Below are 23,360 nucleotides of genomic sequence, written 5' to 3'. Positions count from 1 at the left end.
CAACTATATATGTGTGTGTATAGATGAATATATATACATATGTGTTTATATATACATACACGTATTTCATTTTTTAAATAAACTTTTTATTTGGTGGGGAGATGTAATTAGGTTTATTTTTTAATTTTTTAACAGGTACTGGGCATTGAACCTAGGACCTGGTACATGCTAAGCACATGCTCTATCACTGAGCTGTCCTCTCCCCCGAAAATAAACTTTATTTTTAACAGTTTTAGGTGTACAGAAAAATTGTGAAGATAGTATTGATAGCTCACATACCCTCCATACCCAAATTTCTTTTCTTTTTAAAAAAGTTTTATTTATTTAGTTTTTAATATAAGTACTGTCAGTTACAATGTGTCAGTTTCTGTTGTATGGCACAATGTCCCAGTCGTGCATTATACATACATATATACATTCGTTTTCATATTTTTTTCCTTAAAGGTCATTACAAGATATTGAATATAGTTTCTTGTGCTATACAGAAGAAATTTGGTTTTTTAAAATCTATTTTTATATATAGTGGCTAACATTTGCAAATCTCAAACTCCCAAATTTATCCCTTCCCATCTGTGTTCCCCCAGTAACTATAAGATTGTTTACTATGTCTCTGAGTCTGTTTCTGTTTTGTAGATGAGTTCATTAGTGTCCTTTTCTTTTTGTCCTTTTTTTTTTTTAGGTTCCACATATGAGTGATATCATAGGTATTTTTCTTTCTCTTTCTAGCTTACTTCACTTGGCAATCTCTACGTCCATCCATGTTGCTGCAAATGGCATTATTTTATTCTTTTTTATGGCTGAGTAGTATTCCATTCTATAAATATACCACTGCTTCTTTATTCAGTCATCTGTCAATGGACATTTGGGTTGCTTCCTTGTTTTGGCTATTGTATGTAGCACTGCTATGAACATTGGGGTGCATGTGCCTTTTTGAATTAGAGTTCCCTCCAGATATATGCCCAGGAGTGGGATTCCTGGATCATAGGGTAAGTCTGTTTTTAGTTTTTTGAGGAATCCCCATACTGCTTTCCATAATGGCTGCACAAAACTACATTCCTATCAGCAGTGTAGGAGGGTTGCCTTGTCTTCACATCCTCTCTAGCATTTATTGTTTGTGGACTTTTTGAATGATGGCCGTTCTGACTGGTGTGAGGTGGTACCTCACTGTAGTTTTGATTTGCATTTCTCTGATAATTAACTATATTTAGCATTTTTTCATGTGCCTATTGGCCATTTTAAAGTCTTCATTGGAAAATTGCTTGTTTAGGTCTTCTGCCCATCTTTGGATTGGGTTGGTTTTTTTTTTTGTTAAGCTGTATGAGCTGTTTGCATTCTGGAAATTAAACCTTTGTCAGTCACATCAAAAAAAATTTTCTAGGGGGTAGATAATTTGGTTTACTTATTTATTTTTAGAGGAGGTTCCAGGGATTGAACCCAGGACCTTGTGTGTGTTAAGCATGCACTCAACCACTTGAGCTATACCCTCCCACCTCAAATTTCTTTATTTTATTATCTTATAATACAGTATGCTGCATTTGTTACAAGGACTGAACCAATATTTACACATTTTTACCTAAGGTCATACTTTATTCAGATTCCCTTGGTTTTTACCTAATGCCCAGTTTCTGGTCCAGAATCTCACCCAGGATACCACATGACAAATATGAATATGCAGTTTCTTTCATTTCTAGGACCAGGGCTGTGGTGGCTTTTTATCTCGAAGCTGAGTTTCTATGGTCCAAGTGGACCTTAGGGAATTGGGGATTACTTGGCCATGGCAGCTGATTGTGATCACACATCTTGAGCTTTTATTCCACTCCCAGGTCTCTTGCCAGTCTGTCCTTTGACTTGTCCCCTCTTTGGCCTCAATTTTCTCATCTGTAAGATGAAAGCATCGGGCTAGTTTCACCTGGACAGGCTGAGTCCTGGGGTCGATCTCTGAGTGAATTTTTTTGCTCCTCGCCTGGGGCAGAAGGATCTGGCAGGTGTGGTGGTGCCCCATGGGGCAAAGCCTGGACCCAGACCTCACCCACTGCAGGAGACACTCTGGCTTTGGGCTTTTCAAGTCAAAGATCAGCGGCCTGTCCCAGGTTTGCCGCTGATTCTGAGGCCCTCTTATCTCTGAGCCACACCCAGGAGTTTCCCCATCCATCAAGTGGAGGCTGGTAGGATGATGTGTGAGGGGCCTCCAGCTGGGAATAGAGCAGGATGCCCTGGGGAGCATTGAGTTCTCCATTCCTGGAGGTGTGCAAACTGTTGTGGTGGCAACGCTGGGCTTTGAGGAGCTCCCTGTTGGATGGGGGTTCTAGCCCCTGTGTCGACCTGTTTCCCCACACCTGCCACTGGCTGCCCACACACGGTTGCCTCCCTTCTCAGCTCATGCCAGGACTGCCTTTGGCCCTGGGCTGAGGGAGGCCTGCCAAATGTACCACACCCCTGGGCCGCAGACAGGAGACTGGCGGGAAGCTCATGATTGTTACCTGCCTGTCTTGTGGTTCCTTTGGCTGCCAGGCCAGTCTGCTACCCAGGCAGCGCCCATAGGCTAGATACCAGGTACACTGTCCAAAGCTCGAGAGGAGCAAGAGGAGGACGAGAGGAACCCCCTGATTAGGTGAAAATGAGGAGCCTTGTGCCCCTACCCATCCCCCCTTCCCCAAACCAGACTCCTCCATTCGGACAGTGATTGGATTCTTCCAAGTCCGGGCCTTTGCATCTTCTGTTCCTTCTACCACCAGTGTCCTCCCACTGCTTTAGCTGTTGAACTCCTAGTCTTCCTTCAGGGCCTAATGTAAAAGACCCCTCTACTGGACTCTAGCTGCCCCAGACCCTGCCTGTGTCACAGGACATATCACCCTGAGTCATAATAGGCCTCTTCCGTGCCTGTGTCCCTGTCCCTTGATTTCCCAGAAGGCAGGGGTGGGGCCGACTCACTCCGTGAAGTTTTAGACGTCTCATCTGCCCTCAGAGTTATTGCATGAAAGGAGTGGATAGGGAAAGAGAACTGCTGTGGCGAACCTTTCCTGAGCACCTTCTGTTTCCTAGCATTGTTGCATCTATTTAATCTCTATCCTCCACGCCCCGCCCCGCGCCAGATGGGCGCTGTCACTGGCTGGTCCGTGGGGGAAGGGGCAGCAGGAGCGCAGGTACGGAGAGAACTGGTGTCCAGCTGCGGTGGAGGCCTCGATGAAACCGGACGACTCGCTGCAAGCCACCAGGGCTGATGAGGGCACCGGGGCGTCTCTGCACAACCTAGGGTCCAGGGACTCTCCACGGGTCGCACGCTAACAGTCCCCCATTTTTCAAAAGAGGTACTGAGGCTCCGCCCAGGACGCACCTGGCCCCGCCCAGGAGGCCCCACCCCCAGAAGCCCCACCCCGGCCCCATAGTGAACCGGGACCAGGTCCTCGCGCGCGCGGCGCCGGCTGGTCGACAGGTGGAGCTGAGCTGAGCCGTGCGCCTCGCGCTCGGAGCCGCGCTCCCGGCCCCACCATGGGCAACAGCGCGGGCCGCAGCGACTTCGAGTGGGTCTACACCGACCAGCCGCACACGCAGAGGCGCAAAGAGATGCTCGGTGAGCCCGGGGCCCCCCGACTTCGCCACGGGTGGGGACGGCCCCGGGGCCGTCTGGAGTTGCGGGCTAACCGGAGCCCAGGGGTCGCTCTTGCACGGGCCTGATGCCCAGCGGGACCTCCCTTACCTCTGCTGCAAGGAGGGTGGGAGCGCCACTTCCCCTCCCCAGCGTCCGCCGCCCGGGGTCGCTAGGTCCCCAGCTTGGGTCTGGAACTCCCCTCACGCCTCTGCCTCGGTCCTGGGATCTAGGACTGGAGGACCCGAGCCGATGCTCGCGCAGGGGGAGCACGTCTCAGCCGCTCCATCCCAGCTGTGGGATGTGAGCCGCTCCCTGGGGCAAACTCGGGGCGCGGGGACTCTGCGGCACAAGGGTCGGCCCGAGGGACGTCTCTGCGGGATGCGCCGCCCCCGCCTGCCACTAGTCCTCCGCCGGCACCTGGGCGTCTGTGTGCGCAGAGCTCCTGGCTCCCGCCGCCAGAGAGGCCGCCAAGCCCACCCCTCATACTGGAGTTTTGCCTTGAAGGAAGCAAACGAGGGGAACGAGGAATACAACTTTTTAAAAACAATGATTGTACCAAAGAATCTCGTCCATTCCGTCCTTTATTTTATAGCCTAATACACAGTGGCCCCCTCTGTCGCTTAGTGTTGCCAGAGGTCGTTACTCGCTCCTGCGCGCTCACCTAACCTGCAAACTGGTCTCTCAGGAAGACCCAGGATATACAGTCCTTTACCGGGGATTCCGTTTTAAAGAGCTCACAACTCCAGAACAGCTTTTACTAGATGCCACCAAATTGTCTTCACTGCACCAGGCTGGTTTCCAGCAGGGTGGACACGCTCCCCTGCTCCCCAGAAGCAGTTGCGATTTCCCCACACCCTCGCCTACACCTGGGGTTGGCAAACGTTTTGATCTTTGCCAATCAGATGAACAGAACAATACTATTTCATTGTGAGTTTAATCTTTATGTGATAACTGGTTTCAATATTTAATTGACCATTTTAACTTCTTTTCTCTCGGGTTGATCTTTTGCTTATTGATCGCTAGAACTCTTTGTATAGGAGGCTTTTAACCCTTTGTCTTATACATTGCAAATATTTTTCCCCTTTATAATCACAGAAACTTTTTTGTTTTTGTTTTTAATGCATTTGAATAGATTGTATTTTTTCTTTCGAATTTCCCCTTTGCTGCCTTCCTGCTTCCCCTCAAGACTATGGAAATATCTGTCCTATTACTTTTCAACCTTTCAGACATCGGATGTGTTGAGTGGTTAATGTGTGACTGTACTCCACTATTGCTGGGGGTTTAGGTCCTAGAGACCCCTGGGTGGGTCTCTGACTTCATGGTTTTCTCCTGTGAGGTGTCTAGTAGCCTAAGCACTATTTTTGGCCTCACCAGTGACAGCATTGTCCCCTATACCTGTACCTTTCCCACAGGTGACTCAAAGGGGCCTTGGTGATCATCTGTCTCCCCCTACCCCCTCCACACAGAGGGCAAGCATCCTGGCTACGGCCCCTCATCAGATCTGAGGCAGGGCTGTTTCCTCTCCCTTCCCTTACAGGACTCACTGGGTACCTGGCCCTAGGTGGAGAAGGCTGGGAGATGTATCCTGGCCCACAGAGCTGCCTGGGCGGATCCAGACACTCTGGGCTGCAGCCTTACTTTCCTAGTCTATATAATGGGCACAGCCATCCTTTCTGGCAGAATGGGTGTGAGGATAAAAGGAGTGCCCAGTGGAGTACTCAGCATGCCAGGACACGCAGAAGGAATTCTCTAAAGAGACGTCACAGGCCCTGGAACCAGTCCAGGAAGCATCCTGGACAGGGTGGCTGGGACGCACAAGTTCCCAAGGGCTGACTCTCCAGGAAGTTTTGCAAATTTCCACTGTCCCCTGAGTGTTGTGGATTCCCCTTCGCGTGTCCAGTTTTGAGCTAATGAACTTGGAATGTGTCTTTTTCCCTCCCTCCCAGGCCTTTGCACAAGCTGTTCCCCTGCCTGGATGTCCTTCCTCCTGTTATGCCCCACTCACTCTACCCAGTTCTCCCTCCTACGGGAAGCCCCCCAGCCTGGGCTGGGTGAGGCTGCCCCTTGGGCGTTTCCCTCCATGGCCTCAGCCCATCGGGTTCTCTGGGGCAAGTGGTTTGGGTCCAGACCCTGGCTGTGGAGCTAGTCTCCCAGCAAGGCCAACACCAGCTCATTAGCCACATGACCCTAGGCAAGTCAATAAACAGATGAGGAAATTGAGGTTTGGTTGAGTTACAAGAGGTTAATTAAATAAAACTAAAATGAATTTAAATTAATTACTAGATTTTAATGAATACATTTAATTAAAATATTAAATTAATTAAACAATTAGATTAAATGAGTTATGTTAAGTGCTTAGCTCAACACTCAATAAATGTTAGCTACCATGATAATTATTACCTCTGGCAGGCCTGCCCATGTGCTCTCCAAGGACAGGGATTGCCTTTCCATCTCTGCTTTTCTGAAGCCTGTGCTATTCCCAGCCTGAGAGAACTCCTCTGTGGAACTGCCAGTGTCTCTTTACAGAAGAGGCCCCAGTGTAGGGCTCAGAGAGGGGTAGCAACTTGCCTAGGGCCACACAGCTCAGAGGCCATAGAGGGCAGGTTGATGTTTAGGCCGGAATGTGCTCTGGTCCCAGTTAGGTTGCTGCTGTGGCCCAGGCCAAGCTCCTTGGGGGCCATTGGATGCTCAATAACCATCCTAATCTTGGAGTCAGAACCCAGGGAGTCCTTGCAGAGAGCTGGTTGCAGTGCTCTGCAGGCAGGAGCAAACTCAGTCTCCAGATCCTGCTTGGATAGGAACCTGTCTCCCAGGCCAGGAGCTGAGGCTCCCTGTGCTGTGAGGGAGCAGGGCCGGCAGGACTGTCGTCACATCGGAGATCAGAGTCCAAGCTGGGTGTGGCCACTGGTGTAAGAAGCAAGGTTTGAATCTGTCTTTTCAAAAACAAAGAGCTTTCTGATTTGTTTTTGTGTTTTAGTTATGAAAGCAGGGCACACGCACATAAAAATGTGTTTAAAAATCAAATAATCAAAGGAAAATGAGGAAGTAAGATTCTTGTTGGATTATTTGCTTAGGGAAGGCTCTGGCTGGGGCGCTCGCAGGGGGAATTCGTGGAGTCCCCTCCCTCCAGCACCGAGGCGCCGGTGCAGGGCTGGAGGGCGGGCAGGCCTCAGGGACCTTCTCCTCATGCCCCTCATCCCTGCTGCTGTCGGAATGTAGACTTGCCCTCATCCGCCAGACGGGCCGCAGCCTGTGTCCACCCGGCTCTGAGATTCTGCAGAAGGCAGACTGGTGCCTTCCTCCCCTCCTGCTCTGAGCAGCACGACCTCTCTTTGAGCCAGATAACTTCTGGCCAGAGATGTGAGTCTTTGATTGGCCAGGGGGCCCTACCGTGTCCTCCCAACTCAAACCCTTCTAGGGCTGCCCTTGCTAAAATCTCAGCTCTGCTCTGGACTGTTGGTGCTCCTGCCTTTTCTCCTTTCTGCTCTGTAGTCACTTGGTGGAATATACCTCCATCTGCCCGCTTCCTACGTCATATGCCTTCGGAAAATGCTGTTTCCTTTGCTTAGATGTTTTCCCCCTACTCTTCATCTACCAAACTCTTATGCAACCTTCATGTCTCAGCCTAAATGTCCCTTCCTCAGAAATACTAACAGCATGCGCGCACGCACGCGCACACACACACACACACACACGCGCACGCGCACACGCAGACTATGCTGGGAAACCTGAAATAACTGACTCTCTGAAGGGAACAAAAGGTCCTGGTTTACAAATTGGCATTTGCCAACCTCTGTAAATATTTCCATCACGATCAATTTCAACACGCATCACTGAGGGAGCTGGGGAGAGAGGAGCCGATCTGGCCGCTTCCCAGCGGCAGGTGTGGCCTGAGTGCTGACACTGCAGCACAACACCCCCACCCCGGCCCCCGCCCCACCAGCTGCTCCTTCCTTCCTCCCGCGGGGGCCTGTGCACTTTCCCCTCCTGATCTTTGCCCCCATTAGTAATTCTGCTTCGATTTGTGGGGTGACTGCTTTGATTGTCTGACTCCTCCACTCGACTGAGCTTCCGGAGGCCAAGACCAGACCCACCTCCACCAGAGCCGGTGCCTTGGTTCCCAGCGAGGCTGAGCCAAGGCAGCGGGCGCCTACACAAAGCTTGAGCATATCCTGTCCAAACCTGCCAGGATTATTGCGGGGTTCCCTCCCCACAGTGTCGCCAGGGATCTGTCCACTGCCAGGAGCACAGGTTTATTAACCCTTGCCGACTGGACAGGGGGAGACATCCCGTTTTAACTGGCATTTCTAAGCCGATTAGTGAGACTGAGCATTTCTTCCTTGATTTCACTGTTGTCTTCTGCGAACTTTCTACTCATGTCCTTGACTGCTTTTCCCATCGGAGTAATCCTCCAGCATCTTGGAGAGTCAGACGTGACTTGTCGTGGCCCTGCATTTGCCACACGTAACAAGATTCGTCCCTGGTGTCTGTCTTCTGTCTTTTCACTTGGAGCATTTTTTCCCCTTTCTTTTCTTTTCGTTTCCTTACAGTCATTTGCATTTTTTATGCATGGCAGGACCCTGGGAAGTTAGGCCACTTGCCCAAGGTCAAGCGGCTGGTCAGGGTCAGGACAGCTCTAACCTGGTGATGCTGGCCTGTGCCTCTGTTCCACCCTCTTCTCCACCTGGGACCGAAGAGGGCCTGTTCCTCCTCCGGTCCCTGACATGTGACCCACCGGCAGTTGCCAGCTCACATGTCCCCTCCTCTTGTTCTTTCCGGCCTCTGTACTGAAGTGTGTGCCCAGCCTTCCACCTGGCCTGCATTCCCCCCACATTCTTTAGTTTATATCTGCTCTATGAGGTGTGATTTGCATACCATAAAATTCACTCATTTTTAAAGGCACAGTCCAGTGATTTTCAGTGAAGTTACACAGTCCACTTTCAGAGTGTCCCCCTCATCCCCACATAGCCCAGGGCCACTTGCTGTCACTCAGCAGCTCCTGCCCTGAATCCTCAGATCCAAACCCTCATCTTTGAGCTTCGGCTCGAGTGTCAGGGGACTTTGTGTGCGTGTCCTCTTGGCACATCCCAGTGGGGACAGGCTGCCCGTGCCCCTCACAGGCGGCACCCACCCCTGCTCAGCCTGGGGGCCCTTCTGCCTCTGGACCTTCAGCAAATATTTGTCAATGAACAAAGAGCAGGTTCAGTGGGAGGCAGGGGAGGGGGCGGAGTTAAGCGACTCCTGAAGGCACTTTGGGCCACTTTGCACATTTTCCATGTTGAGTCAGGGCCCCAGGGTGCTCCGAAACTGGAAAGGAGGTGGGAGAGATGGGGCCATGGGGAGGCGGCTCACCAAGCGTTGGGCCCAGAGCTGCAGGGAAGCTGTTTAGGAAGGAGGGGCTTTGGGGGCCTTTGGGTGCCTTGCTTGGAGATGCTGTCAGAGGTGGTGAGTGGGGATGTGAGGGAAGGCGCTCTGCACAGTAGCTTGTGGTGGGACAGGGTCAAGTGGGAGCCAGAAGCAGGTGGGCAGCAGGGGGCTGATGGAAGTGATGGAACATTCCAGACTTGGGAGCGCACAGGCGGTGAAAGGCAGTGACAAGGACCTCCCCTTGTCAGCAGTGGCATTTGGCCTCCCTGAGGAAGTGGTCAGAGTAACCAGTCCTAGATAGTGCCAGGCCCCAGGTGCCTGGAAGGGTCTGGAGCGTAAGTGGGGAGAAGCCCCGTGTGTTCCTGGGAGCCCTGCTGGAGGCCAGAGAGAAGGGGGCTAGGTGGGGGAGCCCATAGCTGGGAGGGGAGCCTGGTGCCTCCCCTGCCCAGCTGCCTGTTTCTGCCATTGTCCGCCTGTGCTGGTGCAGCAGAATTTGTCAGGAAGAGTTCTGGGGGTAACCAGGACGCACAGGAGGCTGTTCTGTGAGACTGGTATACGTTGCTGGGTCCAGGCTGCCCTTCCTTCCAGCAGCTCCTCTGCTGAGACCTCTGGGTCCTTATGGACAAGTCCATCACGTATGGAAATGTACGCAATGCATCGAAATGTTCGCATCTGTGGGAGCCACGCTGCCCAACACCTTGGAGCCGGCTGCCTCCTCCCTCATTCCCTCCTGTCCCCTGTGCCCCTGCGGAGACCCAGCTCCATATGCTCACAGCCTGGACTGTCAGAGCAGGTGCCTTAGGAACAGAGGGTGAGGCAGCTGGCCCAGAGAGGGACGTGGGCTTGCCGGAGGACATACAGCAGTCGGACTGAGCCAGGCTGCAGTGAGGCTCTCCTGAACCAGGACCCAGGACTTTCTCTGGGCGCTTTGCCTGATGACATAGCCCAGCTCCGGGACTGTGGCATTCCCTGCAGACGCCAGAGGGGCTGGGGAAATGAGGCAGGTGGTTTCATCATGTGGTGGAACCTCTGTTTGCCCATCTCTAAGACGGGGGGACGGTTCCCTCCAGGCAGAGTGGTAAAGGCTGAATGAATGAGTGTGTGTCAGAGGCCGGGCAAGCTTCACCTGCCAAGGGCCGCATCTGCACCTGGGCCCCAGCCCACATCCTGAAGCCAGGGCTCCTCAGGTCAAGTGTTGGCTCTCTTGCCCCGCCCCGCCTGGTCCGAGCCTGCCCTGGACCTCGGCTCCTCCTTCCTATGCCATGCCTGGAGAGTGTGACTTCTAGCAATGACTGTTGTTCATGGCCAGCTGCCCAGCTGCCTCGGGCCCCACCCAGGCCCCTGCTGGAAGACCATTTGCGTGGGTCTGTTTATCTTTGTTCCAGGTGGCTGTCTGTCCACACTGGGCTCCAGGCTGCCCCGCGGGAGCAGAGAGCCCTTAAGGCATGCATGTCCTAACGCAGCTTCTCCTGTCCTCTGCTCCCAAGGCCTGAGGGGACAGAGTACCCCCTGGTCAAATTGGGTCAGGTTTGGGTGCCCAGGCAGGCCTGGGTCTCCCCAGGGGGCTACAGCTCCTGCCCCCCTCCTCAGGGTTTCCACCTCTTCTGGAGCCCAGGGAAGATGATACCTTGTGGCTCTTGTCCCCTAGCTCATCCCTGAGTCGCTGGACGAGGCACCCCCCTGTCAGGCCCGTATCCCTCCTTGCCTTTTCCATGTCTGCATCTCTGTCCCCTCCTTCTGCCATCCCCTGGCCCCTCTCTCCCATCTCAGCACCCTAGCAGCCCTCCCTCTCCATGCCTCACTCTCCCCTCACCTTTTCTCCTCGCCTCCTGCTGAAATGGCTCCCTGTAGAGGCCCCCATGGCCTTGCTGAGTCCAGCAGGCATCTCTCCTGTCTTCCTTTCCATGACCCTCCTTGACCCCCTGGTGGACATCTCCAGCCCATGGCTCCAATTATACCGAATCCCGAATGCGCTCAGTGACCTCCTTGGGTCTGTGTGGCTGGAGGTACCCTGCACGTCTTCTTGGGGTGGCCCCCAGGCCTCCCGGCTCCCCAGGGACTCAGAAGCTCTGGAGCTGAAAAGGTTCACCATTTGCCGTTTCCCTTGAGGGAAGGTTGAGCTTTTGTCCAGCAGGTATGGGGGGCTGGTGGGTCAGCGTGGCCCTGCTCACCAGTGCTGTTCGGGTGGGTCCAGAGCCGCCCCACTCCTTAGATGGGGTCCTTCTGTGCTCTGCACTGAAGGCTGGGGTGCTCAGCCGGGTCTCCAAGCCCCTTGGCTGCTGCCTCTGAGCACTCATGGGTCTTGCCCCTAGTGCGTGTTCAGCCCAGGCTCCCTGGAGACGACGCCTTTGGACGGAGCCCTGCCCTGCCCTGCCTCCCTGCTTGGCTTCCTGGGGCTCCTCCTCCCTGCACTGTGGTCTGGAAAGTGCCTCCAGGCAGAGTGGCGGTGATGTGGAGCTCATGTGCCTGGCTCCCTCTCAGGGATCGCCCCTGAGCTGCCGGCATGTACATCGGCCCCATTTTTCATTACTTCCAGTGGGGTGGCCGAGCCCAGTGACCGTCAAGGCCTGGGAGCACGGGGCCTGTTCTCGCAGGTTAGAGCAAGCCCGGGGCCAGATCAGCCTCCAAGACCAGCCCCTGCCCCCGTCCCCCGGCCTCAAAGGTCAGAAACGCGAGGTTTACTCTCAGATCAGAAAACTGCACTTAATGATGACAGTAAGACAGTCAGAGGGCTCAGAGCTGTCATCCTGGCCCCACCACTGCGTGGGTGGGTGGGTGGGAGTGCCAGCCCCATTCTCCAGGTGTGGAGGCCTAGGCTGGGCGGTGTTGTGGCCAGGACTGGCCCTGGCCTGCTCGGTCGGCCTGGGTGAGAGGCTGGGGATCAGACACCCCATGCCCTGTTGGGGCTGCTCTGAGCTAGGGGCAGCTGAGTCCTTGGGAAACTGTTGAGGAAGGAGGAAGGGGCACCGGGCTCCCTGAAGTGGGGCGGGTAGGGCAGGGCCCCCAAGGTGTTCTCCTGTCCCTCCACTCAGGCACGACTTTTTGTCTCTGACAGATGGGGCACCTGAGGCCCACCATCCAAGGTCACAGCAGCTGGGCTCCGTCACTGCCCTTGCCTCCGGGGGGCACTGGAGTGGCTTGTTTGCTGGTCTGGATCCCTGAGCCAGGGTCCTGGTCCCTGCTGGCCCACAGCTTGCCAGTCTGTGCTCACCTGTTGCAGGTGTGGCCTGCCCCATCCTCCTGCCCCAGGCTTGGCCTCTATCCAAGGGAAAGCAGGGGAGGCCCACCCCGCGGAGGCTGGTGGCCTCCTGGATCAGCTCCCAGGTGTGCGTGGGCAGGCGCGGGCTTGGCGCCTGGTGACCCAAGTGGGGAGGCTGGTGCCAAGAAGCTGCCACTGTTGGGAGGGAGGCTGGTGGAGCTTTGTGGCCTGTGGTCACAACCTGACATCCAAGTATGCAAAGGTTCAGAGATGCTGTCTCTGCAGCACTGGGCTGTGGGTGAGGGCCTTTCTGATAGCTGAGGTTGCCAGCGCATCCTTGCCCTGGGCATCATGGAGACGGTGCTTCCTTTCCTGCTCCACCCCACCGTGGTTACTCGATTCCCACCCTTCTAGGCCCCTCAGTCCCCCGCTGGAAGCACCCATCCTCCTGGGTAGCCCTGAGGCCCACTCTCTGAAGTGTCCGCGCTCACTCTGACCCACGTTTGGGGCAGGAACCAGCTGGGATGCGGCCTGCTCCCTGCACGCCCTCCCGAGTGGGGCCCACCACGTGTCAGTCCCCATCCCCCAGGCCAGGGTCCTTTTGTCTCTCTTGCCCTGCCTCGTCCACCTCGATCGGGGCTGGTGGATGAGCCCTTGAGGGGCAGGGCCAGGTGTGAGTGGCCCCGTGCCCAGTGCAGGGATGGGGCGGGGAGTGGCCAGAGTGGTCGACCGGGCTGCGGGAGCCCCACCGTCCCCTCATTCCCGGTGCAGCTGCGTGTTTCCTAGGGCTGTGGTGGCAAATCGCTGCAACCTCGGAGGCTTGAAACAACACAGGTGCTATCTCACGGTTCCCGGAGCTCAGAAGTCTGACCTGGGCCTCACTGGGCCAAAGTCATGGTGTCGGCAGGGCCATGCTCCTCCTGGGAGCTCTGGCGGGTGTCTGTGTCCTGGCCTTTCCAGCTTCTGGAGCTGCCTGCACCCCTCGGCTCGGGGTCCCTCCTCCATCTTCACAGCCAGCAGTGCTGATGGTGTCCGTGGCCGGCCACCCCAGACCTCTCTCCTGCCCACTTTTCCACTGTCCGGAGCCTGGGATGATGATGACACGGCTGCCCGGATAATCCAGAGTCTCCTCCCCGTTGTGAGGTCAGCAGGCCGGCAGCCTGGGTGCCGCGTGCAGCTTACTCCAACGTGCCGTGTCAGCTGACCGACTCACAGGTGGGGGGGTCGTGGACACCTTCGGGGGCTGTTGGTCTCTCCCTCCACCTTGTGAAATGGTTTAAGGTGGCAGCCTCCCCACCCCCACCCGCCCCACCATGTTCCTCCACCTGCTGGGGCAGCGAGCACCCTACGGGGCCTCCGGCCTTTCTTGGACAGCCAGGTCACCTCCCACGGCCCACACAGCCGCCATCAGGGACTGTGGCAGGACCGGGGTTTCGGGAGCTCTAATCAGCCGCCTTCCAACGCCATCCTCAGCACCCCCCTCACCTGGTAACCTGTCTGCGGGCCCCAGCCTCTCAAACCTTGCCTCCCTGGGGCGCTTTTGTTGACTCTTCATCACAAAGTGCAGGTTCATCCCCTGGCTGGTCAGCCTGAGCCTTTCCACGCCTGATCTAGTCATCCTCCCAGTTACCTGTTTATGGTTCAGAAACCAGCCTTGGGGCCGAGGTAACCTGCCCAGAGCTGAGATGTTTAGTCAAACTTTATTATTATTATTTATATAGCAAACGTAGAATTTGCCATTTAAGCCACGTTTTAAGTGTGTGACTTGGCGGCCTTGATTTCATTCACAGTGCTGTTTGTGCGGCCATCACTACTATTTCCAAAATGTTTTCATGATGCCGACCAGAAATGTTATACCCATTTCATTACCAGTCACTGCCCAGCCCCGTCCGGGCCTCCCCAAGCCCCTGGTAGCCTCTACTTTCTGCTGCTGTGATCTTGCCAATTCTAGATGTTCCACATAAGGGGAATCTGGCTTATTTCCCTCAGCCTAATGTCTTCCCGGTCCGTCCGTGTTGGATGTAGTCTGTGTCAGTATTTCATTCCTTTTTTTGGGGCGGGGTTGCTTGTAGTTTATCTGGGAGTCAGTTCCAGGGAGCGGGATTAAGCGAGGTGGCATTGTGAAATGGAGAAGTGGGACATTCAGTCTAAGGGTTTTAAATCGAGGTATAATTGACCTGTCATGGTATTTACTAGCTTCAGGTGTACAACGTAATGGTTTCATGTTTGTTTATTGCAGAATGATCACTAAGTCTAGTTAACACCCTTCACCACACATAGTTTTTTTTTTTTTCTTGAAGTTCTTGGATGAGAAAAGTTCTTGAGGAGAACTTTCAAAAATCTGCTTTCTTAGCAGCTTTTAAATATGCAGCAGTCAACATTCTGTACATTATATCCGCATGACTTACTTTATAACTGCAAGTTTCATTCTTTTCTAAGGCTGAATAATATTCCATTGTGTGGATGGACCACATTTTGTTTATCCAGGCATTAGCTTATGGACACTTGGGTTGTTTCCACCTTCTGGCTGTTGTGAATAGTTCTATGAACGTGAGTGGGCAGGTCTCTGTGTCCGTGAGCTAAACTCTGGGGTATGTATTTAGGAGTGGAATTGCTGGATCACATGGTAGTTCCGTGTTTCGTGTTTGGAAGAACTGCCTGATTGTTTTTCAAGATGGCTGCACCATTTTGCTTTTCTACCAGCAACATACAAATAAGGGTTCCACTTTCCTTGAGCCTCACAGCACTTGTTACTCTGGTTTTGAGTCCAGCCATCCTGGCCGGTGTGAGGTGGGAGCTCACTGCATCCCCTGGTGACTAACTGTGTCTGTTAGTCTATTTTCATCTGCTTATTGGACAGGTGCACATCTTTGGAGAAATGTCTATTCAGGTCCTTTGCCCATTTTTCTTTTTTGATTGTCTATCTTTTTGCTGTTGGGCTGTAGGAGATCTTTATCTATTCTGGTTACTAAACCGTCATCCAGAGCTGGATTTTGACACTGCTCTGGAGGCTCCCCCCGGGGCACTGTGGCCGCCTGGAGCCCCGGTTAAGCGGACCGAGGTGTATTACCAGCCCTGGGCTTGCTTGCTCTCTCCCACGTTCTGCTTTGATGCTCATACTGTGGCCACCATCCTCGTAGACCTGATTGGGTGGTGTCTTTGGTGGCTTCAGGGAGAGGGCTCCTGGGATGAAAGGGCCCAGGCAGTTTTTCAGAGCTTGGAGCCTGGGGGTGGCCTCAGCAGTTGGGGGACAGCAGCTGGAATGGGAGCAGGGGGTGGGGGTGTGGGGTTCGGACCCTGGCCACTGGCAGGCTGTCTTGTGGCTGTGTGGGACCCTTGGACTGGGTCAAAACCACCGCAGCTGCCAGATGAGTGAAGGCTGAATGGGAGCACTGGTGTGTAGATGGCAGGGGGGAACGCTGTCTGGGGGATTCTGGGGGCTTCCTGGGCAGAGATGTGGGAACCCTGACCCCCCAGCCTCTCCAGCAGACGCGAGCTGTCCCACCATCAGGGCCAGGACCGTTCGGTGGGGACAGACACTCTGTGAGGCACATCATGCCCATGCTGTGTCACACACGGACCCAGAGAGGGTGGGAACTCACTGTGGCCACACAGCAAGATCAAGACTGACCCCGAGATGGGCTTGTGGCTTTGCAGCTCGGGCAGGAGGATTTGGAGCCTGCGTCTCCCTTCTGACGGGGCAGAATTCCCTTGCCCTTGTCGTGTGTCTCTCTGCATACCCCCAGGGACAGGCAGCTCACCACCTCCCAAGCAGCCTATTCCATTGCTGGCTGAGTGGCTCTGACAGAAAGTTCTTTGGGCTGGGAGGAGGGAGGAGCTGTCACACCCTCCCTGAGCACAAAAGGGAAGTGATTTCCTGGGTCTCTGGGAAAGAGCAGGCAGGACTGGACCCTGGCCTGGCTGGTTCCCCTTGGGGCTCAGTCTCTGCTGCGATCCTGGAGACCCTCTTCACCCGGTGCCCTGGGACAAACACCAGCCTCAGAGTCCCCATCGGCATCAGGGCACTGGCCCTGCCTCTGAGGGAACCAAAGGACAGGGCAGACCTGGGGTGGGGGAGCGACCGTCCCTTTGAGCATGTGATGTCCCCCCATCACCCCCTCTGCCAGGCAGAGGTTTCTAGAAGGCAGTCTTGTCCAGGGCATCCACCCCACTCAGCTTTTCTATTCTACAGGGTTGGACCACTCCTGGGCTGGGAAGGCCCTCCCTCCCCTGCTTGGGTACCTCCCACTCTCATTGTTTTCCCCTTTTCTGTAGAACAAAATATAGAAAAGTACAAAAGATACTATAACAAACATCCACCACCCAAAATACACACATTCAACATTTTATCATGTTTCCTTCAGATCTTGTTTGTTTTAAGAACGGAAACTCTCAAAGCCAGAGCCCTCCACAGCCCCCTCCCCTGGACCCCCACCCTTTTCCAGGGGCCTGAGTTCTGGGCATCCAGGCTGCCTGTCCCTGCCCCACTAGCCCGCAGCCCGCAGCTGTGCGTGCGCAGCCACGCGGGCGGTTCACCTGCAGCTCTCTCTCTGCAGCTGCTTTGATTTTGGGCATTATGTTTCTGGGGCCATGAGGACGCCTGTTCTTTATTTAGGCTGGTGGCAAAGACCTCCACTGTGGGAAGTCTCCCTAGAGCCCCCCAGGTGGCGGGGAGGCCGGACCGCCTGCCTCTGCACGCGCACAGATCGGGCTGTTCCTGGGCCCCAAAGAGCAGTGCCAGGTCTTTGAGTCTGAAGGGGCGAGGGCATTTCTGTGTCACTGCCTGGGGGTTAAATGGGTAGTGGAGGGAGGGAGGGAAGATCGCAGGAGAAATGGAAGGAGGGAGGGAATAGGGGGAGGGGCTAGCATGCACCTGGGACCCAGGCAGCCAGCACCAGTGTCACCTCCTCTCCTGGTCCTTCCTGCAGCCAAGTACCCGGCCATCAAGGCCCTGATGCGACCAGACCCTCATCTCAAGTGGACAGTGCTGGGGCTGGTGCTGGCGCAGCTGCTGGCCTGCTGGCTGGTGCGGGGGCTGGCATGGCGCTGGCTGTTCTTCTGGGCCTACACCTTCGGGGGCTGCGTGAACCACTCGCTGACGCTGGCCATCCACGACATCTCGCACAACACGGCCTTTGGCACGGGCCGCGCCGCCCACAACCGCTGGTTCGCCATCTTTGCCAACCTGCCCATAGGCTTGCCCTACGCCGCCTCCTTCAAGAAGTACCACGTGGACCACCACCGCTACCTGGGCGGCGACGGGCTGGACGTGGACGTGCCCACGCGCCTGGAGGGCTGGCTCTTCTGCACGCCGGCCCGCAAGCTGCTCTGGCTGCTGCTGCAGCCCTTCTTCTACTCGCTGCGGCCGCTCTGCGTGCACCCCAAGGCCATGACCCGCATGGAGGTGCTCAACGCCCTGGTGCAGCTGGCAGCCAACGCCACAATCTTCTCCCTCTGGGGGCTCAAGTCCATGGTCTACCTGCTGGCCAGCTCCATACTGGGCCTGGGCCTGCACCCCATCTCCGGCCACTTTGTGGCCGAGCACTACATGTTCCTCAAGGGCCACGAGACCTACTCCTACTACGGGCCCCTCAACTGGATCACCTTCAATGTGGGCTACCACGTGGAGCACCATGACTTCCCCAGCATCCCGGGCTGCAACCTGCCCCTGGTACGTGGCCACGGTCGCAGGGCTGATGTGGGCGAGGGGGTGCACGGACGCCTTAGGGGAGATGTGGGGAAGGCTTTGGGCAACACTCCAGCCTCTTTTCCTCTTGTGCTGATCACGGGATGGCCACGTTCTTGCTCGTGGCCCCCAGGGCAGAAGGAGGCCACTGGCAAAGGGAATGCTTGGCTGGAGAATAAGGAGGTGAATTCAGGTGGGGAGGGGGCTCAAGGGTCACTTTACAGTTTAGGCCACTTGGTTTAGAGAAAATCTATTTGAGCCCAGCTGCAATATTCACTGGCTGGCTGTGTGTCCTCTGGTAAGCCACTCACCCTCTCTGTGCCTCAGCTTCCCCTTCTGTAAAAGGGGGCAGCAGTAGTGACACTGCCAGTGATGCACCGCCCCTTCCCATCTCCTGATCCCGTCCCTGCCGATTTCTTGTCACTGCCCTGTGCCCCTTTGGGCACAGAGGGGACAGGGTAGGCCTTGGCCTTTGTGACTCAAGGGACTTGGCCTGAGCTGTCTCAGAGCAGAAGCTTCTAGGGAGACCTATGTTGGAGACTTTCTAAAGGAGAAAAAGGGAGGGGGTAGGGGGAGGAGTTCCAGTCTGGCGGTCGTTGGTTAGAGCAGAGGTGACCACGGACAGGATGGCTGGAGGCGGCGGCGGTGGGAAGGCTGTTGGAGAGTGCGGGTCTGTGTGTGCCTGCCCGTGTGTGCACGTGTGTATGTGTGTGCCGGCAGGCCTACCTGCTCATCTGTGTCTGCGTGTGCACGTGGCTGTATGTGAGCACAGGTCTGGGTGTGCAGGAGTTTGTGCAGTGACCCACGTGACTCAAGTCCGACAGCCCTCGTGCTCAGCCCTGCCCCAGCGGAACCGAGGTCCTGCTCTGTGCTGGACACTGTCTTACTGAAGACTCACCCCGAACCCATGGGGCAGAGGCCCTCATTAGCCACTGTGCCCATTTCACAGACGAGAAGGCAGAGGCCCAGAGAGGGGAGGGACCCGCCTCAGGAAGTACTAGAGCCAGAATCTGGACCAAAGTCAGTCACAGAAGCACCTGTTAGCTCTGAGCCTTTATATTTTCCAAGCAAAGTTGAAGGCTCCCTGCTCATGCCCTGTGCAGGTCATTTCATCCCTCAAAACCCCTGCCCCATCTTCAGCTATAGGCCTGGTGCGTCCTCTACAGGGGAGTGGAGGGCATCCCCTGCAGTTGGCGAGCAGAGGAGGTGGAGGTGGTGTTGGGAAGACGCTGGTGTGGATGCAGGCACTGAGGCTGGGAGCACTTCCTGGAGGAGGTGGGCTGAGGGTGTCGGGTGCAGAGGTAGGCAGGGAGCTGAAGAGGAAATGAAAAGTACTGAGGCTGGAAGGAGGGCAATGGGGTTGGGGGTACTGGGAGCCGAGGCCAGAGGGGTTGGCAGGTGGGAGAGGGCACTGAACACCAGGCCATGGTGCATGAACGTGACCATGGTTCAGCAGGGCTCAAGCCTGGCTGTGCCTCAGATCTCTGCAGGTGCTTGAGTGGAAGAAACCCCAGCTCACCATGGGGCTCCTGGGTCAGAAACCCAGGGTGTGGGCTCCGAGAGGGGAGGGTGCATTTTTAACTCCTCTCCTCACTTAGGGCAGGGGGCTCAGCACCTCTTGGTGCCCCCAGCCAATCGCCTTCTGCCTTCAGGCAGCACCGGCCGGCCTCCTGCCTACTGAGCTGGACACAGTACCCTGGGAGGTGACGGTGGGGGGGTGCGTGTCTGTGTGCTCACACACGTCCGTGCGCATGCGTGCCCGCGCCTGGGCTCACAGGTGTGGCTGCGTGTGCGAGGCCCCGCCTGTGTCCCCGTGTATGGACGTGCGCCCACGTGCCCGCACACCTGACCTCCTCGCCCTCTCCGCAGGTGCGGAAGATCGCGCCCGAGTACTACGACCACCTGCCCCAGCACCACTCGTGGGTGAAGGTGCTCTGGGATTTTGTGTTTGAGGACTCCCTGGGGCCCTTCGCCCGGGTGAAGAGGGTGTACAAGCTGGCAGAAGACCCCCTGTGAGCCTGACAGCTGGGGCCTGGCGTGGATGGACCCTGCCGTGCGCTGGCCCTGCTGAGGGCGGCTGGGGCCGAAGGTGGGAGCGGCCTGTGTGCTCTGGTTGCTGCCCGGCCCCACCCCGCCCGCCTGCTGCAGAGCTGGCTGTCACCTGTCCCCCCTCGGCCCACTGCCCAGAACTGGTTTGGCTGCATTTGATTCCTGCACCTTGGGCTGCTGCTCTTGTCCCTGGGAGCCCCGAGACCACGGGACAGTGGGCACGGACGGCAGCCTGGAGGCGCTTGGCCTGCACACAGGCTCGCCGTCCACCTCAGGCCCGGCCCTCCCTTTCTGGGCCACACGGGGCGAGGACCGGCCCTGCCCCGGGCACGCTGTGCCTGTGGTCTCCAGGGAACTGATTTCTCTGGCATTCCCATGCCCTAAATTGAACCCAGCGTTTGTTTTCATGTCCACAGATCGTGCTTCTGAGGCGTGGGCTCAGCTCCTGTCAGGCAGGGCCAGGGCCTCAGTGCGCCTCCCTCCTGGGGACGACTACCTGGCCCTCAGGCACGGCTGCTGCCGGCGCCTTGGGTCTGAGGTGGCATTCCCCCAGGGCCCTGCCGTGGTGGGTGGCTGGCCTCGGGGCATGGGCAGAAGGCTTCCCGCTCGCCCTGGAGGTCCACATGGCTCCGAAGCCCCTCATCACTAGCCTTCCCTCCTCTCCGCTCGGCTGAGCGCTGCAGACACCACCTCCCCCTGGCCCAGGGGTCTGCTCCTGCACGAGTCCCTGCTCCACCCTGAGCCCCCGCCCTCACCTGCTCAGCTGTGGGGCTCGAGAGCAGGTACCACAGGCCCGACAGTGGGTAGACAGGTGGTTGGACAGGTGACTTCCAGCTCTGATGGAAGAAGGCTGGTGTCCTTGGTGTCTCTGTGAAGTGGGACATGGCTTGTTCCGACTGCTGGGGGCTGATGGCACAGCTGAGGCCTAGGGAGGCATCTTTTTTGTCAGCCCCTTGGCCCTAAGGGCTGCACTGGGGTGGGCTGGGGCCTTGGTCTCCCCGAGGGAGGCAGGCAGAGGGGTGCCTGGGCCAGGCCCTCTGGCCAGATGAAGGGGTGTGGGTGCAGCCCTGCAGCTCCCACCGCAGCCCAGGGAGACAGTCTTCCCTTGTAGACTTAAGGCTGAGGAGGCTGAGGACCAGCCCCCTAGGGGTGTGCGGGGCTGGGCTGTCTTAGTGACTGGGGAGAGGGACGGCTGGGAGGAAGGCACACTGCAGCCCCCGCCCCCCTGCTGCCCGAGACCTGGCAGGTGCTGAGCAAGGACTTCCCACCCAGGGCTGGGAGTGGCCTCACGTGGTGCCAGGCACCCTTGTACCTGAATGGTCTGACTACTGAGATGGCCCAGGGAAGAGGCCCTCGGGCTTGCTGGGGGAGGGACATGCACTCGGCCTGGGAGTACTTTGAGCCTGGGCGGCGGCCCCGCCTTGTACACACAGGCCCGCCAGGCCTGGGGGAGCCCTGGAGAGCCCAGCTGAGCCTCACAAACGCTCTGTGTCTGCCAGAGTGCTTCTCTGCAGACTGGGCAGAGAGGCATGGCCAGGCCTTGCCCGTCAGCCTGGGGAGAGGGGAGCACCCCACACCATCTGCCAGCTCCTACTCCCCAAGGCTGCGAGACTCCGGGGTTCCTGGACCTCAGGAAGCGGAGGGCAGAAGGAGAGGGGGCAGCTCTTGGAGCTGTGGGACCTGCCAGCCCGGGGTTAAAACTGCTCACCTCCTAACAAGCAGAACAGCTCCAGGCCTGTCCTTTAGGTTGCTGGGAGCACAGGGGGAGACAGTACGTCCAGAACCTGCCAGGAAATAGTTGTTCCCTTGCCATTAGCCAGACCGGGGGCCCTGCCTCATCACCTCCTCCCAAGATCCCCAGCGGACGGCTGGGCCAGAGCTGGGCACACTGCTGTGTTGTGTTGTGGGGGCCGTGGGATGGTCACAGGATTTCAAAGCTTTTCCACCAGCTGGGGCCTCCTCCCGGCCCAGAGGCAGCGGTCGCCCAGGCCGAAAGCCAGCCCCTCTCTGGCTCGGATGGGGAACTTGCATGGTCTGCGAAGTGCCTCAGGTGGGCATACGGGCTGCCCCTGCTGACATGGGGGCGGGAACCCGTGTCCTCCCTGGAGGATGCAGGGGACTCTGGGCCAGAGCAGAGACAAAGTCTACCTTCCATTCCCGTACCACCGTGCTGAGCCCGAGTCCCAGGGCCCCTACCTGTGTGGTAGGTGGAGCAGGTACACTCTCCAGGCCCCTCTGATGTCCCAGGCATGGGCGTCACTCAGGGCCCATCTCCCTGGAGGAGGCTGGGGGGTGGCGGGGGGCCCTGCCGGAAGTGCCTGGGCTGCCCCAGCTCACCCTCCCCACCCCTCGTGTCTGGCTCAGCCCAGCTGCACCTCAAGGACCCCGAGGTGCTCCTGCTACCCTGGGCACCACCACCCCCAAAAGGGGCCTCCCCAGCCAGGAGTGACCACGAGCCGGCGTGAGAGAGCAAGCCGGAGCCAGGGGTGTGGACAGTAAGCATTTATTACCACGGGGACACAGACGGCGCGGTGCGTGGACAGACCCTCACCACTGTGGGGCTGGGAAGGAGCTGTTGGACAGTGGCCTCCGCGCCGAGGCGCTACCAGTGGCACCTAGAAGGAAACTTGAAACCATCTAATGAAGCGCGTGACTCAGGGTGTCTTCTCTATAAACCGAAAGAAATGTACACTTAAATAGGCAAATATAAAATACAAAAAAAGGTGAATAGACCTGCTGTTCTGTGTCAGGTTGAATCTAAAAAAATCCAGGAATTGAACTTTTTTCTTCATTTTAATATTTGATCACAGGTTAAGACTTTTAAACGAAGCACATCCTAGCTTCAGTGCGTGCTCGCGTGTGCTGGAGGCCGGGGCGCTGGGCTCCTCGCGGTCCCCCGCCGTCGGGCAGATGGGCGGGCGTCTCGGGCAGCAGCGGGGCCGAGTGCACTACGAGGTGCTGATCCCGCTCAGCTCCTGCCTGATGGCTGAGGGACAGGAGAGGGAGGCTCAGGGGCTGTCCCTGTCTCTGGTCAGTCCCTCCCGGTGTCTGCCCGACCCAGTCTCCCGAGCGCCCGCCCCACCCAGGCTCCTAGAGGTCGAGCGGCGCAGGCTCCGGTGCAGGCTTTGGGGCGACAGCCCTTGGTGGGGCTCATCTCCCAGTCCCCGAGCTGGCAGTCTCTCGAGGGCAGGACCAGCTCCTCCCCACCATGGCAGAGCAGGAGCCGAGGCTGGGGGATGGCTTCGGAGCTGGTGAGGTGCCGGCAGGCACCGGGAGCCCTGGACACGCTGGGGCGGAGGACTGGCAGCCCTCCGCAGACAGTGGCCAGACAGTGGCAGCAGGAAGTCCGTGGCCTTGAGCAGGGCTGCCGCCCCCCCCAGCCTGAGCGCTCTCCCCCTCCAGGGAGGGGGAGGGGCTTCTCCTGCTCTTCTCCCCAGCTTTTCTCTGCCCCGTATCTGGGCCTTGCCCCA

The 23,360-nt window shown here is 57.0% G+C and overlaps 2 protein-coding genes and 1 long non-coding RNA gene across 12 annotated transcripts in view; 1 reads left to right on the top strand and 2 right to left on the bottom strand.

Moving 5' to 3' along the window:
- Positions 1–1,558: 1,558 nt before the first annotated feature.
- On the bottom strand, positions 1,559–2,769 carry LOC140697001 (uncharacterized). The gene is made up of 2 exons (XR_012073814.1): positions 2,481–2,769; positions 1,559–1,878 (listed from the first exon to the last, which is right to left on the bottom strand). It is a non-coding gene; the product is annotated as an uncharacterized lncRNA (long non-coding RNA).
- A 140-nt stretch (positions 2,770–2,909) lies between these two features.
- On the top strand, positions 2,910–22,386 carry DEGS2 (delta 4-desaturase, sphingolipid 2). 3 transcript variants are annotated; one of them, XM_072963704.1, is made up of 4 exons: positions 2,910–3,571; positions 17,084–17,826; positions 19,008–19,116; positions 19,711–22,386. In XM_072963704.1, exons 1-4 carry the CDS (start codon positions 3,490–3,492, stop codon positions 19,791–19,793), a joined length of 1,017 nt encoding a protein of 338 aa, XP_072819805.1. In that variant the 5' UTR covers positions 2,910–3,489; the 3' UTR covers positions 19,794–22,386. The 3 variants fall into 3 exon arrangements, with proteins under 3 accessions (XP_072819805.1, XP_006209115.1, XP_072819806.1); XM_006209053.4 differs by lacking the exon at positions 19,008–19,116; XM_072963705.1 differs by lacking the exons at positions 2,910–3,571; positions 19,008–19,116 and adding an exon at positions 16,647–16,896.
- Positions 22,378–23,360, bottom strand: part of EVL (Enah/Vasp-like) — a 134,383-nt gene continuing 133,400 nt past the window's right edge. For 7 of the 8 annotated variants that reach the window (XM_072963701.1, XM_072963703.1, XM_015243348.3 and 4 more), the window contains one exon: positions 22,665–22,876. In XM_072963701.1, coding sequence (XP_072819802.1) covers positions 22,839–22,876 — 38 coding nt within the window. In that variant the 3' untranslated portion in view covers positions 22,665–22,838. Of the gene's footprint in view, positions 22,877–23,360 lie in introns of all 8 variants that reach the window. The other variant, XM_006209052.4, reaches the window with a different exon arrangement.

This window comes from Vicugna pacos, chromosome 6 (genome assembly GCF_048564905.1).
Source record: "Vicugna pacos chromosome 6, VicPac4, whole genome shotgun sequence".
Classification (NCBI taxonomy): Eukaryota; Metazoa; Chordata; class Mammalia; order Artiodactyla; family Camelidae; genus Vicugna; species Vicugna pacos.
This window is presented reverse-complemented; position numbering and strand designations above follow the sequence as displayed.

Coding starts and splice junctions, on each gene's coding strand:
- DEGS2 (XM_072963705.1), top strand. CDS start 16,746: ATGAGGACGCCTGTTCTTTATTTAGGCTGGTGGCAAAGACCTCCACTG. Junction 16,897..17,083: donor GCCCCAAAGAGCAGTGCCAG/GTCTTTGAGTCT, acceptor TCCTTCCTGCAG/CCAAGTACCCGGCCATCAAG. Junction 17,827..19,710: donor CGGGCTGCAACCTGCCCCTG/GTACGTGGCCAC, acceptor CCCTCTCCGCAG/GTGCGGAAGATCGCGCCCGA.